The 16204-nt window shown below is 40.6% G+C and overlaps 1 protein-coding gene across 1 annotated transcript in view; it reads right to left on the bottom strand.

The window, feature by feature from the left end:
• PSMD1 (proteasome 26S subunit, non-ATPase 1) overlaps positions 1–16204 on the bottom strand; it is a 66989-nt gene that overhangs the window by 45385 nt on the left and 5400 nt on the right. The window contains exons 3-16 of the mRNA XM_014312273.2: positions 16116–16189; positions 15700–15869; positions 14694–14899; positions 13313–13456; positions 12345–12571; positions 10900–10963; positions 9074–9202; positions 7981–8069; positions 7285–7363; positions 6787–6960; positions 5716–5827; positions 4916–5112; positions 4224–4319; positions 3654–3718 (exon numbers count right to left, since the gene is read on the bottom strand). Coding sequence (XP_014167748.1) covers positions 3654–3718; positions 4224–4319; positions 4916–5112; positions 5716–5827; positions 6787–6960; positions 7285–7363; positions 7981–8069; positions 9074–9202; positions 10900–10963; positions 12345–12571; positions 13313–13456; positions 14694–14899; positions 15700–15869; positions 16116–16189 — 1826 coding nt within the window. The remainder of the gene's footprint in view (positions 1–3653; positions 3719–4223; positions 4320–4915; positions 5113–5715; positions 5828–6786; positions 6961–7284; positions 7364–7980; positions 8070–9073; positions 9203–10899; positions 10964–12344; positions 12572–13312; positions 13457–14693; positions 14900–15699; positions 15870–16115; positions 16190–16204) is intronic.

Below are 16204 nucleotides of genomic sequence, written 5' to 3'. Positions count from 1 at the left end.
TAAACATCAACAATTAGGTAAATTTGCTATCTGTGATCAATGGCAAAAGGAGCAGGACTGGGAAAACAGAGACACCTTACAGTCGCCAACTCAATACATCATTTTTCCCTATTTCACAACACAGCTTCTTGTTCAGCCCTGCACCAAACACCCCAAGCTTTATTAGTGCCTCTGTATCACTTTACAATAACATTTTACTTAGAAGTGCCTCCTGTAAGAGGTGGCCATTTTTAAAAAGAGAGAAGATGTGAAGTCTCAGGTTTTTGCTCTACACAATTTTGACTGGTTTTTTTAGATAGCAAAAGGAAGAAAAGAGGAGGCAATTTTGAAACAATTCTCTTGCACCAGAACATTTTCTGATAATTTAATATAGTGGCATGAAAATTATCTGCTCCAAAATCCATAACTAGTGCCTAATTTTTGTATGGGACTAAGCCAAGAAGGGAAAAAAAGCCACACCAAGTCCTATAGCCAGCAAGCTGTGCTTTCCATCTGCAGCCTGAACCTATGGACTGCTTCTCAATAGTCAGCAAAACCAGAATTAACAGCAGCAACTCTGCTGGTCAAGGTTCAATTCTACACACAGGGTCCCCTGGAAAGTTTTGGGGAGCCCAAGAATCGGACAAGGAAGTTTTTGTGCTATATGAATAGGACCTGCAACATATCCTGCACACAAGCAATGTGATTGATACTGCTCTGCTCACTTGGGTGACTGCAGACATTCCCACAGCCAGGGAAGTGCACATCCAACATCCCAGAGTGAAACTGTAACAGCAGCACTAACCCCTGCTCCCCCAGTCCCTCCAGGGATTGTAACTGGGTGATCTATCATCTTTCACAACACACCAGAAATTTCAATCTTGCAATTCTTAGGTAAAAATTAAGAACCTAGACTAGAATATTCTATCTAAACCTTGATTCATGAATTATGAATACTGAAAAAAGCCACATACATTCTTTTGTATATTTTTTCCAGTAATTCAAAAGCCTAATGAAAAAAAAAAGTACCATGCTTAAAAAAATATAAAAGAGGTAATCTTCAAGTTCAAGTAAAACCTTATTGCTCTAAAAATTAAATGTCATGTTTTATTACATTATGTTCTTCATTTTACTTTGATACTGTGCTGTTTTTATTACCAACAATAAAAGTCAAGATGGACTCTTGAGTGAGTGTATGCAGGGTTGTATGCATGTGAATGCAAGGAAGACTCACAGAGGAAAACAAGGACAGCAAAGGCTCACAGAATGTTCTGCTATGCAGATGCGTTACCTAAAATTAGCAGTTTTGTGATGTTTACGACACTTTTAGTTCAAATCCAAGAGGAAGAACATTTATTCATAGATAGTTGTAACAACAGGAGAAAACAAACTGGGTATTTATGACACAATGTGAGTTTGTGGGCTGTAGTTGTGTCATGTTCAAGCAACAGTGCTTTTAAGGAAATTATCATCCTCTGACTGTGCAACCTCCACCCTTATATGGGTTTTACCATTCCTATAGGAGGAACAGACAGAAGCACAAGTCTGAGGCTGCTAGAGTGTATAATCCAGCAGACAAACTCACATCTCCAGCATACTCAACCTCATGAACGCCATGAATTCCCCAAGAAAAATGTAGACTGCATTAAACAAATGTATTCTCTTATTTCAGTCCTGACTTCACAGTTCCCTTTCTAGAACCACATACACAGAATTCAATGAGAACTCTTTTCATAGGACCTTCAGTCATGTTTCCTTCCTTTAAAATGAGATCAATTTCTGGGATTTAGCCCACTGTGTCTCAGACCTGCTCACCTCCAAAACACTTCACTCAAAAGCTCTACGTACTCAGCAGCTGACAAATCACTGACTCTTGGTAGTATTCAATGCTGTGTTAGTGGTCTTTACAAGTAAATCCAGTTAGACTTCAACAAACAATAGTCATAAGAAAGAAATGTCATTTTAGCCATGAAATCTGACAAACTCACAACTCACTTGGTCTTTATGTCTCTCTACACTGGCATTGTTCAGGGTACACACAACCAGTTATCAAGTGAAAAGTGTTGGCAACTACCACAGCCTAACACAGACCTTTTGCCTCCAGGAGCCAGTGCTAATCAGCTAAAAAGTGTTAGTCCTTGACTACCAAGAAAGGTGGACACTAGAATTTACAAGGAAATGCTCCTCCTTATTGCACAAGTAGGTTCTGGACTGCAAGTCTACAGAGAGGGAGGAGAAGAGGCAGGATAACATCTGAACCACTGTACAGAAGGTGAAAGAGTCAAAGAAGGTGTCACTCATTTCCTCATTGCTGGATATGGAGAGAACAGGCCCTGAACTATGTTGTTGCAGCAAGATGCCATTTACCATTTACACGGTAAATGGTTTAGCTCGGAGCCTTGAAGGTTCCTTATTTTGGTAAGAGATATCCATGTCCAATTGTGTTTTGCATTTGTTGAAAAGAAAAATTACACTGAAATCTGAGCTCAAAAGGGCTTTGTCACAACCTGTTTTGAAAAAAGATGCCTGAAACTATGGAAAGCATGCATGGAATTTTTGTTCTGTACACAGATACAGAAGTCAGCTAAACAGATCCCTTGGCTTCAGGAGAGGCAGAGATTCCTAAGCTGCAAGGAAGGAGCTGTGCTGCTTGGAAGTAACAGAGCAGAAGCACTTGAGAGACACCTGCTGCTCACTGAGAGAATCTGTCCTCTTTGCAAACCACATTCAATTATCCTTCAGATAGAGCAGAACGGTGCAGTCACTTCCATGTGGGGAACAACTCGGTACAGAAAAGCTGACTGCTCACATCAGTAACCCAAGTTTTAACCCCATCTTTAAAAATCTCTCATCCTGCTTTTAAGGACAGCTACCAACCCAAAAGAAGATGGGAAGAACAATTTTAAAATTACAATTATGGACCCAAGTCTGCACCAACTCCTCTCAGCCACACTCAGAGGCTGCAGTTTGGCTCAGTGCTCAGATAACACAGATTATTGTATTAACAGAACACAAATTATTGTATTAACAGATGCAGGTGCATCCTTGGGGAGCCTTCTAATTCTCCAACCACCCCTTAACCAAGGGATCTGTAGGGCACTACAAAATACCATTTCAGCAATAGGATTTACTTTAGACAACCAAAGAAAACATTGTGACGGTTTTGTGATGGGCTCATGTTACAATGTAAGCCCGGGAACTTTTCATGATTTAACAGTGGATACTCAAGAAACAAAGACTATTTCAAGATCATCCTTCAGTTTGGTTTTTTTTTTTTGTTAATCAAAGTCACAACATTTTAGACAGCCATTAGGCAGATATATTTGTCTGGGCACTGCTGCCCTTAAGAGGCTTGGCACGAGCACAGTATATTTAATTTTTAATTAACTCTCAATCCTGCAAATATTAATTTTTCATTCTATTTGTCAACTTCATCTAGCTCTGTTCAGATAATTAAGCCACAAGTCCAGAAACCCACAGAAACACTCATTAAACATCTGCTGAACATTAAGAAAGGGTTCTAATCCTAAACCAATCTCTCAGTTTTTTAACTTCTCAGAATTCATTCAGTTAGCAGTTGAGTCACTTTGTGAAAGCAGTAGCATACTAATTTTTTTAAAAAGTAACAGACATTAAATTGAAGGCTGCAGGAGTGACCAAGGAAGACACTTTACCTGAACAGAATGAAACCAAGTGACTCCACAGCTGCCCGCCTCACATCATCATTCACATCACTCACCTACAAAAGGAAAAACAGGATATTCAGAATACAGTTAAAACACATGAGGACCATGTTTCAGACCAGAAGACAGGATTATAGAGAAAGTTAGTTAAAATCATGTTCAGCCTTAGCCCAAACAGCCTCACCCGTGTTTGCACACCAACTGCAAGATGATTAAGAACAGACAGACCTCATCCTTTAGAGCTTAATTTATTTTTTCTCCAGCCCATCATGACACAGACTATTCACTGCAAACCTGTTAGCTGGGTAGTTTGGGTTCATATTTTAATTTTTAATAGGTGCCTTCTCTGTGATACCAGGTTGAAAGTCTGAAAGTCTACTTACCCTAATGTCAGAAGGCCCTGTTAGTTCTGCTCATAATACTAAATAAAGCTTTCGCCACTTCACAATCTCTGATTTGGACCAGAATATTAACACTGCAGACACAAAGCCTGACAAAGTGATGTGCTCGCTTTCTGACCAAGAATTTCCTCCCATGTGCTCCTAAGGTCACAGTACTTACAGCCACATGCAGCAGGCGCCTGATAGCCTTGTTGTTCCCTGAGCCACAGTATGCCATAGCCACAGTGTACATGCCAGAACGACGGAGAATTGGATCCTGGAAGAGAAAGCATCAATATTTCACATCCATCCAAATGGTGACTCAGTAATTCTAACTTTAAATCTGTTCCACTGTTGTGTCTTGAACTTGCAAACAGGTCACAGGTCAGCCTCATTGCTTAATTGTTTATTTGGGACAAGTAACAGGACAATCGCCAAAGCAGGGCTGTCACTACCAAGTTCAGGGGGACAGAGAGCCTGCTACGCTGCAGGCTGCCCAAGAGTATAGGGCAGAGGTGTCATTCTGCTTCTTACTTGCTATCTGCAATGATCACTACCAGAGCCTTGAGATTAAGATGACCCACTTACAGCAAGTCTCGTCTGTTTTTAACCACTGCATCCTGATCTACTCCCTGCTGCTGCTCACATGACTACGAAGACCAAGTATAAGGCTAAAGAAATACAGAGCTAAGCAGTGCTGTTCTTGAATTTTTGATCAGAGTGCAACAACTTGTGAAACAGTCCTACTTCAGACCTATGTAAGAATTTCTCCGGTTCAAAAGAGCCAACAGACCACAGCTGGAGATTCACAAATGGACAGGAAGGTCAGCCATGTAACACAAGAGTCAGGGATTAAGTCACAGCTCAGTTTACCTTATCTCTGCAGAGACTCTCAATGAGAGCATCAGCCTCCTCCATCCTCCCATACATGACCAGAGCAATTCCAACGGCGAGGCCTCGCAGGATCTTTTCATGCTGGGTTTCCTGTGCGTAGCCAACCATGTCCTCAATAGCCTGGGCATTTTTAGATCCCAACATAACCAACCCCAGTGCCAGGCCAGCTGCCTCACCTGAAAAGCACAGAAAAGCAAAAAAGTCAACCCTGTTCCCAAAAGTAATAAATACTGTATCTAGAGAATCACACCAGATGTAGGCCAATAGATTACTTTGGACATCCCCATGCCTAACAACTCCACTATTCATGGCAAAACACGTTTGTAACCACAGTATAGTACATTTCTCTACCAAGTTCAATTATCCCTTCCTTGGGCCAAGAACTGTTGAGATCACTTTTCTATGAGCCCCACCAATGCAGCAGTAACTCCCACAAGTTTCTCCAAGCCTGTCTCTCATTTCAAAAAAGCACACAGGAGAACAGCCACGCTAATGAAAAAGCATGTGACAAAGAAAGGAACAGAGCAAAAAAGGAGCTGTTTAAAGACCTAGTGTGTCTTATCAAAACTTGCCACAGTGCCTGTCATGACAGGATCTCTGAACATTACTGACACATAACCAAAGAACGATAATGATCAGGAAAAGGTCAATAAGTAAAACACAGCTAGAAACAATCTATGCTGCTAACAGAAAACCTGGGAAAAAAAAACATGACAAAAAACCCCCAGGTGCCTGATAAAGCCTCAGATGGTTATTTGCTTTGAAAGCAGAACATTTACCTGTCACTGCATCATCCTGGTATAGATTTGTTTTCAGCAGATCATACACATCCTGACGTGCTGTCCCCATGGCAGCCAGCCCCAAGCCCAGGCTGCCACCATGTCGCACAATCTAGAGAAGCACATGCAAATTCAGTCATAAAGCAGGGAACAGTATGGCTTCAACTGAAGCAGACATCTTTCCATCAATATAAACATGCAACCTTTTATTATCTTTTATAATCAACCCAAAATGATCTCTTGACCTGCTAGAAATACCACTTTCACAGTCCCAGGCAGCAGGTCCAGTGAAAGAGGCAGAAAATAGAAGAAAAAGAGTTCAAAAGCCCATAAACTGTAAGTAACAGAAGCCTAACACACATCACAGAAGACTTTCTAGTAACTTTAAAATCTTTTCCCCCACTGATTGATATAGGTAAAATTATAAATCTTTGCCATGTGTAAAAACCACTAGCTAATAATAGCTTTTAAATAAAAAGGTAAAAAGGTACCCACTTAAAAACAATCTATAACCTCTTTTGTTCTAACAATGGATACATTTGCAGAAGGACTAGTAGGATCTGTTCATGGAATTAAAAAAAAAAGTAATTAGATTCCACAAGGAGAAAGAGGCAACATGCTGAGACAATGACCTATCCCCAGCTTAAAAAGATATTTTTCGTAGAGGTCTACAAACACTAAGTGCAGAAGTAAAACACTTCTTACTGTGCAAGATGCATTAAAACTACAGGTCATGTCAGCAGAAACATTTAGTGGCTTATTTCCTTGACAACTAAGCTGTAAACAATAACAGTGCCTGAATGCTGCAGGTCCACTAGCAAAACAAAGCAGATATAACAAGTAGTAAATATGATGAAACTACAGTCACTGTCAAGTACATAAGAAATTCCTAAAAATCTTACCTAAATCTTAAGCAACAGGTTGTTAATACCAACCTTTAACCAATCTTTAAGACCCAGAGGAGGTTTAAGTACCACACTGCTGCTTAATTACCTCTACCCCCCCACTACGTAACCAGCCAGCACCCTCCTACATATTCCCAACAAAGCAAAGGCTCATTGCAGTACACACATCATTACTGGCATTCTTCAGCTGGTTCAGCAAGTAGTCAATGATGTCCCCGCCGTGGTTGGCATGGATGAGACCCAAGGCATAGAGGCCTCCTCCCTCCTGGTAGGCTGACCCTGGAGAGGTGTCCTTGGGCAGGTAGGTTGCCATTAGCTGTAATGCTTCTTTCTCATGACCCTGGATATCCAGTGTCCAGCAGCAGGAACGGAAGAGAGTGGGAAGTGAAATGGGAAAAAACAGCAAAGTAATTTAAACACATTTAAACATGTGTTATAGCCATTACTTTCTCCACTAAAATCAGTATTTCAGTGCCACACATCACCGTTCAAACTTACTGAAAGTTTCTACAGTAAGGAACTTTTTAGTGTAAAGACACAAATATATTATAGCTGTGCCAGGTACACTGGACTGCAGGCACTATCCAGAATCCCCATTTCCACATTTTCACTGTTCACAAGTCAAGCATTTACACTGAGCAGACAGAAATGAATGCAATGTTACCTTGTGTATAACACCCAAGCTGGCAGTAGCAGTAAACTTAGCCCAGTTAGTGGCCCTGGCCAGCCACTCCAAATTGTCCCTAGAAGATGAAAAGAGAAAGGTTAAACAAAGTTTCTCATACAGCCTGTTCCTAATCCTGCAAACAGGGTTTAAGGGCACTGAAGACTGCTTTCAAACTAAAAAGCAGCTCCAGAAGGGAAGGCAGCTAAACACATCTCCACTTTACATTTCCCTCCCCTTCATCAGTCCTGATTTTTGCCTGATTGTAGTCAAGCTTCTAGACATGGGTGATCTCAGTGAAAGATAGAGAACTGCTCAATATGCAGTCCCACCAATTCTCTGGGAGAAATTTTAGCAGAGTTACTGCAGCTTTCCTTAAGTCCCTTGTAAGGTCAGCCCTAGCATTTCCCCTACAAGAGTCATTCAGTACTGTCAGTCTCTTCTGTAAGAAGATACATCTCAGAAACTCTCTCACTGGTAAACAAAGAGAAGAGAAATTCCAGATCTTCACCCTCCAAGCTGCTCATACAGTTAGCAGTCAAACAAAACCAGTTTGTGAGGACACAGAAAAGGAAACAGTTCTCTAACACCATTAGAGTTCTGCAGTTACCACTCTGGACGTATCAAGTTAAGGAGGGCAACAATGTTGTTCAAACACCTCTAAATGACATTGCAGCTTTCTTGCCATAGATTTACCTAAGGAACTGGTCACTGGTTGTCCCACAGTGCATAAAGGAGTTCGCTATAACAGTTGCAGTATGACACACAGAATTCCTCACTGCATCCTGAAACAACAAGAACAATCAGTAGCATCACTCAGCAAAAGATGTGCCCAAGGTCACTTAACAAGCTTGCCAGTACAGTAGAAAAATGGACTGTAATGATCCTCAATTTAACCAGCAATTTCCCTGTAATCAGCTAATAGATTGCTAATACACTCTAACATATCCTCTAGCCATCTTTCCCATGCAAAATGATCCTTTATGTGAGTTTCTTTCAGAGATGCGATTACTCCAATTGCCACTTAACTGGAGAACCACCCCGCTCTGCTTCCCAGAACCGAGCACTCACAGCGAGCGCTGCTGACGTTTCCAGGCTGTTCCCAGAACTCCACTGCAGAATCCTGAACACTTTACCAGCAGATGGAAAAGATTTTCCAATACATTTGAAATGTCATCTGAAATAAATGAACCCACTAACAAGCAACCCCTATTACTTTTACTGACAATGTGCATCTTATTTCACAAATAAAAAACTTCTCCTATAGTTTCTAGTAAGCTTTTAAGATTCCAGTTTGCCTGTAATTTTTCATTTGCCCACCCTTGAGTAGCATCTTCCAAAACAAAACCAGTTACTCCATTCACTAACTCTGTCTACATCACAGTACCTGATTGGTTTTGTCTCCAATGTGGAAATACTGTTTTTTTACTACATACCAGGATTCCCTTGCCAAGCTGAAGGGCTTTCCTAACATCTCAACCAAGATACCAACATACTGTAACCTATAGTCCTGGCTGACTCCTCCCTTTCCAACAAGAAGCATGTGCATTGGATCTGACATGGAGCTGGAGGGTAAATTTTGCCCATCTTACTGAACAGATGAAAAACAAACTCACCAAAAAAAAAGGGTGAGAAAAAGATGAGTTGCTATAACCAATAAAAAAAAACCTAATTAAAATGTCAACATCCTACTAGCATCCTATAATTAAAAACAACAGCAGCATGGTCAAAACCAACACAGGATGAATCAGATAAATCAAAGACAATCATGTTTAACAAAGTCTCTTACCTTTGTGTTTTTGAGGATCATGAGATCTGTATTGTTGTTTCGTATTAAAAACTGCAGATGTAACTCAATGGCCATTTCGCCACTTAAAATTTTAATCATTTTTGAGATCTGGTCCTTAGGCTCTGGGTTCTTCACATACAAGCAAAAAAGAAAAAATTCCATGAGAACCCAACTATGACTCTGTTAAAATACAGTTCATGAGAAGCCACTCTGGTATGTTCCCATCACCATATTCCAAAAGCTATCAGGTTTTAGGACTAAAAGACATTGTCCTTGGTGCACAAGCCCAAACCTCCCAGAAATCAAAGCTTTTGTGCACAGCAGTGCAGGTGGGAAAAGAGACTCTTCAAAAAGAAATGTATTCTTTCATTGATAGCAAAAGAATACAGGCCACATCTGACATTCTGCAAGCTGCTGTCTGGCATTACAGAGACAGTAAGTCTCCTGCCAGAGGCAAACCCTCTTATAAATGAACCTGTATTTCCATGGAAGCTTTCACAGACAGGGCCACAAAGCTACAATACTCTGCATGAGCCTGTGCTGACCTGCAGCACCATTCTTGTGAGCTACAAGCTTTATTTAGAACAACAGCTAGTAGAACTAGCAAGCAGATACATTCATCCTCAAGAGCTCTTTGAGGAAAGTCTCCTTCCTCCTGATGGAACAGTTGAAAATGGATCTGTAGAAGCAGAAGTTCATTCTGAGCAGGGTGAAAAGTACAGTGCAGCTCTTTGTCCTGACATTTAGCTGGTCACAGACCAGTCAAGCATAAGTAGTTCAGCCCTTAAACTAATTCCCTCAATTATTTCTTTGTAGTCAGCATTCTTAATTGTGGAAGATTAAGTAAAGAACATTTCTGGCCACACAGATTGTTTTGGTGTACTTGGCACAATCAGCAAAACCAATGTAGCAAAAACTGATTCAAGACACCTTTCCTGTACAAAAGCACTGTCAAGGTTCCTTGCTGGGGCAAGAAACTCGATCCCTTTTGTTTTCTGTGTGAAATATAACTTGAAGGAAACACTTCTGTTTGCCCTTAATTAATTTTTAAGTGTTCTGAAAGAATCTCTCAAATATTCCCAAGTTTTCTTTGCAAACATTTACCTTGGGGAAAAAGAAGAAAAACAAAAAACAACTTGTCTTGGGTTTTACCCTCCTCTCTGGTAACACTCCTTGTCTCCACCATTGGAAATGTCAAAACTGCATTAACGATTCTACATGCTGAATTGCAACTGTATGTGCATGTTAGAAGTGAACTCACTTTCTCCAATACTTGACAAAAGAAACTAAACAAAAAGATTCCAACCAACTGGCCCAGCAACACAGCACCATGTAGGCCAGAGGTAACTTCACACCTTCATGGAAAAGAAACTATGTTACATCAGCATCCCCTCCTGGCACTCCTGCAGAACAGCATCAGTTCTATCCACCAGAACTACAGGTGGGATTTTGAAAGAGAGGAGAAAAAATGCATCGAGCTAATTCACTCCCTAAGGTTCTCAGCAGCAGTTAAATTTCAGGCCTTTTCTTTTCGGATGAGTTAATTGTTTCAATATCAAAAAGCAAACACATGAGCCAGATCCTTCTGTGTCCTTTTTCAGAACTCAGTAACTCCTACTGAACTCTGAGCATTTCTCACTCTCACACACCTTTCAGTATCTGAACTGCTGGACATTGAGTCAGACTTCTGGCCCTCAGAGATCATCTGCCACCTTGTACACAGAAAAGGAATTCCATTCTTTATTAGCCAAACAAATTTAGAAATCCTAGACATCCAAAGAGAACACGTAAGAAAAACTAAGGTCTGTTTCAGAAATAGCACTCACAATTTCTGTAGACCTCCCTGCTGCACAAGTGCTTCCTGGTTTCTCTTCTGCTTCCATAGCATCACTGAAATAAAACAGAAATGAAAAATGCATCACTTGCAACAAGTCAGGAACTGTAATTATGGCTGAACATTGTCCTGAAGGAGCAGCCTAGGATTTGGAGATGATGACTGGAAAAGAGGAGTTTGACAGAACAAGGGCTGACTATCTGGAGCTTACTGCTGAGCAGAAAACTCCCCCTCCACTCAATTTTGAACTTGAAGACAAAAGCCTGGAAAACCCTATTCTCTTATTCCACCTACAGAGACAAAAAATGAAGATTCTTGTAGGGAATGAACAGACATAGGTGAGAAAACAAAGTCAACAAACAAGGCATCAAGGATAATTATATCCTCCCCTAGAAGCCTTGTGCTTGTCACTATTAGCATGGATCCTAGAGTGTTGACAAGGAAATTAAACATATTAAGCTGTTGTTAGCACCTTGTTCTAATGCTTCACAGGCTGACAAATTATTCTGTGTCTTTCCTTTTATTTCACTGGAAAAGAAGAGAGGAAGAGGAAAATGCTTGCCATGCCTGTATCACTGATTCAAAAGTATAAATCAGCTCCACAGCAGGATAAACCCTTATATTCAGCCAGCCTGGATCTAGGTGGGATTCTCCACCACACACTATCAAAGAGTGCTGGGAGCAGGTTGTGCACAGACATGAGAGCTCTAGTGAAAGTACCACTAAGCATTCTGTGGTGATTACACAACAGATGGAGAACAAACTTCTTCCATGCTGCCCCTGAACTGGGCAGCAACCTTAGCACAGATTGGCCAGTTCTCCTGTAAGTCACCAAAAGAAGAAATAAAGATGACAGAATGGTTAGTGCCAACTTGGATTTTACTTAACAGCAGCTTCCTGCAGTTAAAATCTGTGATACTGACCACATTTTTAAAAACTCAAAGTAGATTTGAAGTAGCTCTTCTAAATTGCAAGTACAAAAGGGTCTATTGACACCACATTACCATCTGAGGTCACTCTTCCCATAAGCTGTTATGTGAAACCAAACTTGCACATAGCTGTGATGAGCTTTTTTCTTCTGAACTCCCCCATTCCTAAGCTCTGCAAGTTGCTGCCAAGACCATACAGAATCAGCATTCTCAAGCAACTCATGCTGTAGCTTAATGAATTACTGCTCAGCTAGCTGAACCCCAATATAACTGTTCTGTGCTTATTTCAACTGCAAAGAAAATCCCCTTAAAAACCAGTAGATTTTGGTGATATACAATTTTGTTTTGAGCAAATAGCATGTCTTGCCTATACTTAAGCAAAGGGGAGTAACTTAATAGCTTGTAAAAAGCATCCATGGAATATGAGGAATACACATGGAATATGAGGCTGCCTTAGAGCAGGACTGGAGCCAAAGAACTCCACCACCTCTCAAGTCAATCTCCTCACCTGTCTTTCTCTGATCCAGGGACAGTGCCAGTGTTGGTGGACCCAGGCACGGAGGCAATGGGAGTTCCAACCGTGCGCAGATTCTGGATGACAGAAGACAGGAACTGCTGGCTCGCACTTTCATACAGGTCAAAGCAAATTTGGTAGGCCATGAGAAGGTTATCATCCTTCACCAATTTTTCCAAGATGTCACTCACAGCCTGTGGGTCATCCAGGAATATCAGGCACTGAGCAGGAGAAAGGGAAGAACAGAAAAAAATAGGAGAAGACATTAGATACTTCAGAATGAGAAAGCAACAGTACCCAAGGCCACACTCCAATGCCCTCATCTGCTGCTCCACAGAACATTCCCTTCAAAGAAAGAAAATTTTTCTCTCTTTCATTGAAGACAATAGAAAACTCAGAAGGGTTTTCACAGAAAACCAAGACTTGTCCTACTAGACACAGAAATTCAAAAGCACATTGAAGAAGCACCAGTCATTCTGTAGGGATGCCTCAGCTGAAATGAAACAGGCATAATACTGAGTCATGCGTACATGGCATACCAAGACTGGCAAAGATCTGAGAACATCAGACTCTGAGTAACTTCACAACTGGCTGTCCAAACACTTTCAGACAATAGCTTACCAAAAAAAATAAAGCACTGTTCTTGTGAGGAATAAATAAAATTCCAAGCTGTGAACCTACCATCTGATACTCCCTACATAGGCTTAAAATATTCTGTCAGAGCTGTCTGTATCCTCAATCTGCCTTTGAACGGATTTCTTTCTCTACAAATTGACCAAATATGCAATCTTTACATCTCTTTTTCAAGTTGGTCTCACTCTGATATACGTTGGAAGCACACAATCAGGAAAATATATTTCATTTAACTGAACAAAAGACAGAGAACAGGTAGATGTCACACCAAATATACCTACAGAAGTGCAACTTTTTATTATCTTTAAAGATGACTTTGAAAAGTTTACCTGGCACACATTGATGAAGTCTGGTTTCTCCAGATTCATATAGATTTTAACTAGAACTCTCAAGACTTTGTTACGAAACTGTTTATTCTGCATCAAAGACATACAGAGCTTCAAGCTGTAGGCCAGCATCCCAGGAACATCATTCTGAAATAAAATTCAGGGATATCAAACATCAGACTGACAAGAAGGATTTAGAGAGGAAAATAAAGCTGCCCTTTTTCTATTTATATATGCACATTTGGTCTGCTTTTAATCTTCAGTTTCCTTTCCTATTTTCAGAAAAGTTTATATACAGGTGTATTGCAGTTCAAAGAACACTATCAAAATCATGCAGGACCAATATTTAATTCAGAAGCTAAAACATGCAAAATATTAACTTAAAAGTACAACACCTATCTTCCCTTCACCCTTCTTGTTCAAACAATCAGTTTTAAATGCAGTGAAATTCACTGCACTAACATTAAATGTCAGCAAAACAACCCATGCACCAAGAAAAGATTAAGCCTGAGAAACTGAATTGGTTACTAGACATCAGGAAGGTAATTCAAAATGAAGGATTTATAATGGGCAAGTTATTAAATGCATAGGACAACAAAGAGAACAATGAAAGCAAGATGGATGCCTTATGATTATCACTCATACACAGAAATGGGAAACATCCAAACATACATAAAAGTTTTAAACTGAAAAGCTGTAAAATTTAAAGGATTCAAGCTACATGTCTGGGATATGACTGAGATACTACAGCATAACAAAATTGCACACAACTGCTGAGCTGCTGCAGATGACTATAGGCCTGCTTCTCCTACTGCCACTAACAGTAACATGACTTACCTTAAAGCCTCAGCGAAAGACTTTAAAGCCAAGGTGCACCACCTTGGAGTCAGGGCAGGCCAAGACTGCACACAGTCACTCAAAATTACAGCAGCTCACCCACCTACTGGAGTTTTTTCTTTTGCTTGCCATTAATAATGACTTTTCCAGCCCTAAGGATTCCTTCCCACAGTGAATTACAGCAGGTGATAGACTGTGTGGTAAATAAAAGGGCTGTTCTAACATTATACCAGTATTGTATCTCTGCCAGTAGCTGACAGGGAATACTTTAACAAGAGGGCACATAGCCAAGCTTCCTGGGAATATTGTCCCATAAACCAGTAGCTCAAGGATTTCCTAAAGGTAGCAGGGGGATCTTCCTGTACTTGACATTCCTGAGTGGCTCTGCTTTCCATGAACACACTGAACTGAACACCCCTGAGTTTTATCTTTTGTTCTCTCCATACGAAACAGGGCAAGTTCCACAGCAACATGGATCTTGCACTTGACTTCTGGATCCCTAGCTGGAAAAGCCTAGCTACAGGCACCTCCTGCCTGTTGCACATACCGACTCAAGGATGGTTTTCTCAAAGATGTCCAGCCTGCGTGTCTCCAGAGCGATGCCAATGGCCTGCTTGTACTTGTGGTCATCCAAGCATCGCTGGAACATTTTGTTCACTATCCCTTCCAGCCTCTCATCCACAGGCTTCTTCTCCCCTTCTGGCAGCTCTGCATTCTCCACACACTGCTTGGTATAGTGGTCGATACATTTTGCTGAAGAGGTATAAACAAATATGGGGGGAAAAAGTCAAGTTCTCAGATTTTTGCAATTTTGTACAGGTGAAGAGACCAGCATGTGCATGAACATGTTCTACCAGCAAGTACAGTATGGGAAATTACACACTTCTCTTATCTCCTAACAAACTCTGATTTTAGTGCTGAAATCAAGTAGGTATTTTAAAAATTAAACCAAGGATATGATCTTTTCTCAAGTATCATGTTAAATAAATGAGAAAACAGCAGCAGGAGACTTCCTAGCTCCACTGCAAACACCAGCTGGGAGACTGAAAGCCAGCCCAGCTCCATCATATCCTGTAAAATATGCTGTAAAAAGCAAATTACTCCAGCAGATGAGATTTTTAAAAGGCATTCAAATTATACTGCAGACTTGCTATCTTGTTGTGGGTGGATAAACACAACTGTCCCTCTAAATCAGGTGTGCAGCTACACTTACCAGTCAATTGTTTTCAAAGTCATGCTGAAATTGATAACATCAGCATGCGAATGAGAGAAAGGACAACAAACAACCAAAGCAATTTTCTTATTAGGAATTCACTGTAGAATAAAGGTTAAGAATAGGAAAAGAACTCCAGAAATCCAAAGTCAGTTCCATTATAGAATCCCAAATTATAAGAAAGTACAAATAAACTGGGTAAAATTAGCTGCAGCATTGGTTTAAATGAACACAAAGACAGCCAGAAGAATACAGACAAAAAAGCTAAACCAAGTAAAATTTCAAAGTTACAGTAGCTTTGACAACACAGAGTTTTTCCTTTGCAGCAACAGTTCTTTACCAATGATGGTCTCCACATATTCCGAGTTGTCGTTGACATTGAAGAGGTCACCAGCTCCCAGGGCATAGTTCAGGGACTCCTCAAAGGCTCCCAGGTGGTAAAAAACTTTAGAAGCAACCAGAGCAGCAAACTGGCGGCTCCGAAAACCTTCGTCTTCATAGAGAACTTCACTGCAGAGGAGGGAGAGAAGAGCATCAGCTCTGTGTGCTCAGATCTCCTTAAGGCCACATGACTCAAGTACAAGCTTGACTGAACTTGAATCTTTGGGACCACAGCTCCAACCCCACAACCACACACATTACAGCTTTCTAGGAAATATGGAGCTACATGCTGTATTAACCATTGTCAAGAAACCAGAACTACATCCACTTCGTATCCCATGTTCTTTTTAAGCAGTATTAAATGTCTTCTCTTACATTTTGTCCACTGACTCAGAGATTTCTGCCCAGAAGTCATTGACAACAGCATTCAACTTGTGAAGAGCAAACTCCTAAAAAAAAAAAAA

The sequence above is a fragment of the Geospiza fortis genome, unplaced genomic scaffold (genome assembly GCF_000277835.1).
Source record: "Geospiza fortis unplaced genomic scaffold, GeoFor_1.0 scaffold172, whole genome shotgun sequence".
NCBI lineage: Eukaryota > Metazoa > Chordata > Aves > Passeriformes > Thraupidae > Geospiza > Geospiza fortis.
Note: the sequence above shows the minus strand (reverse complement) of the source record. Positions and strands in the feature narration are given on the sequence as shown.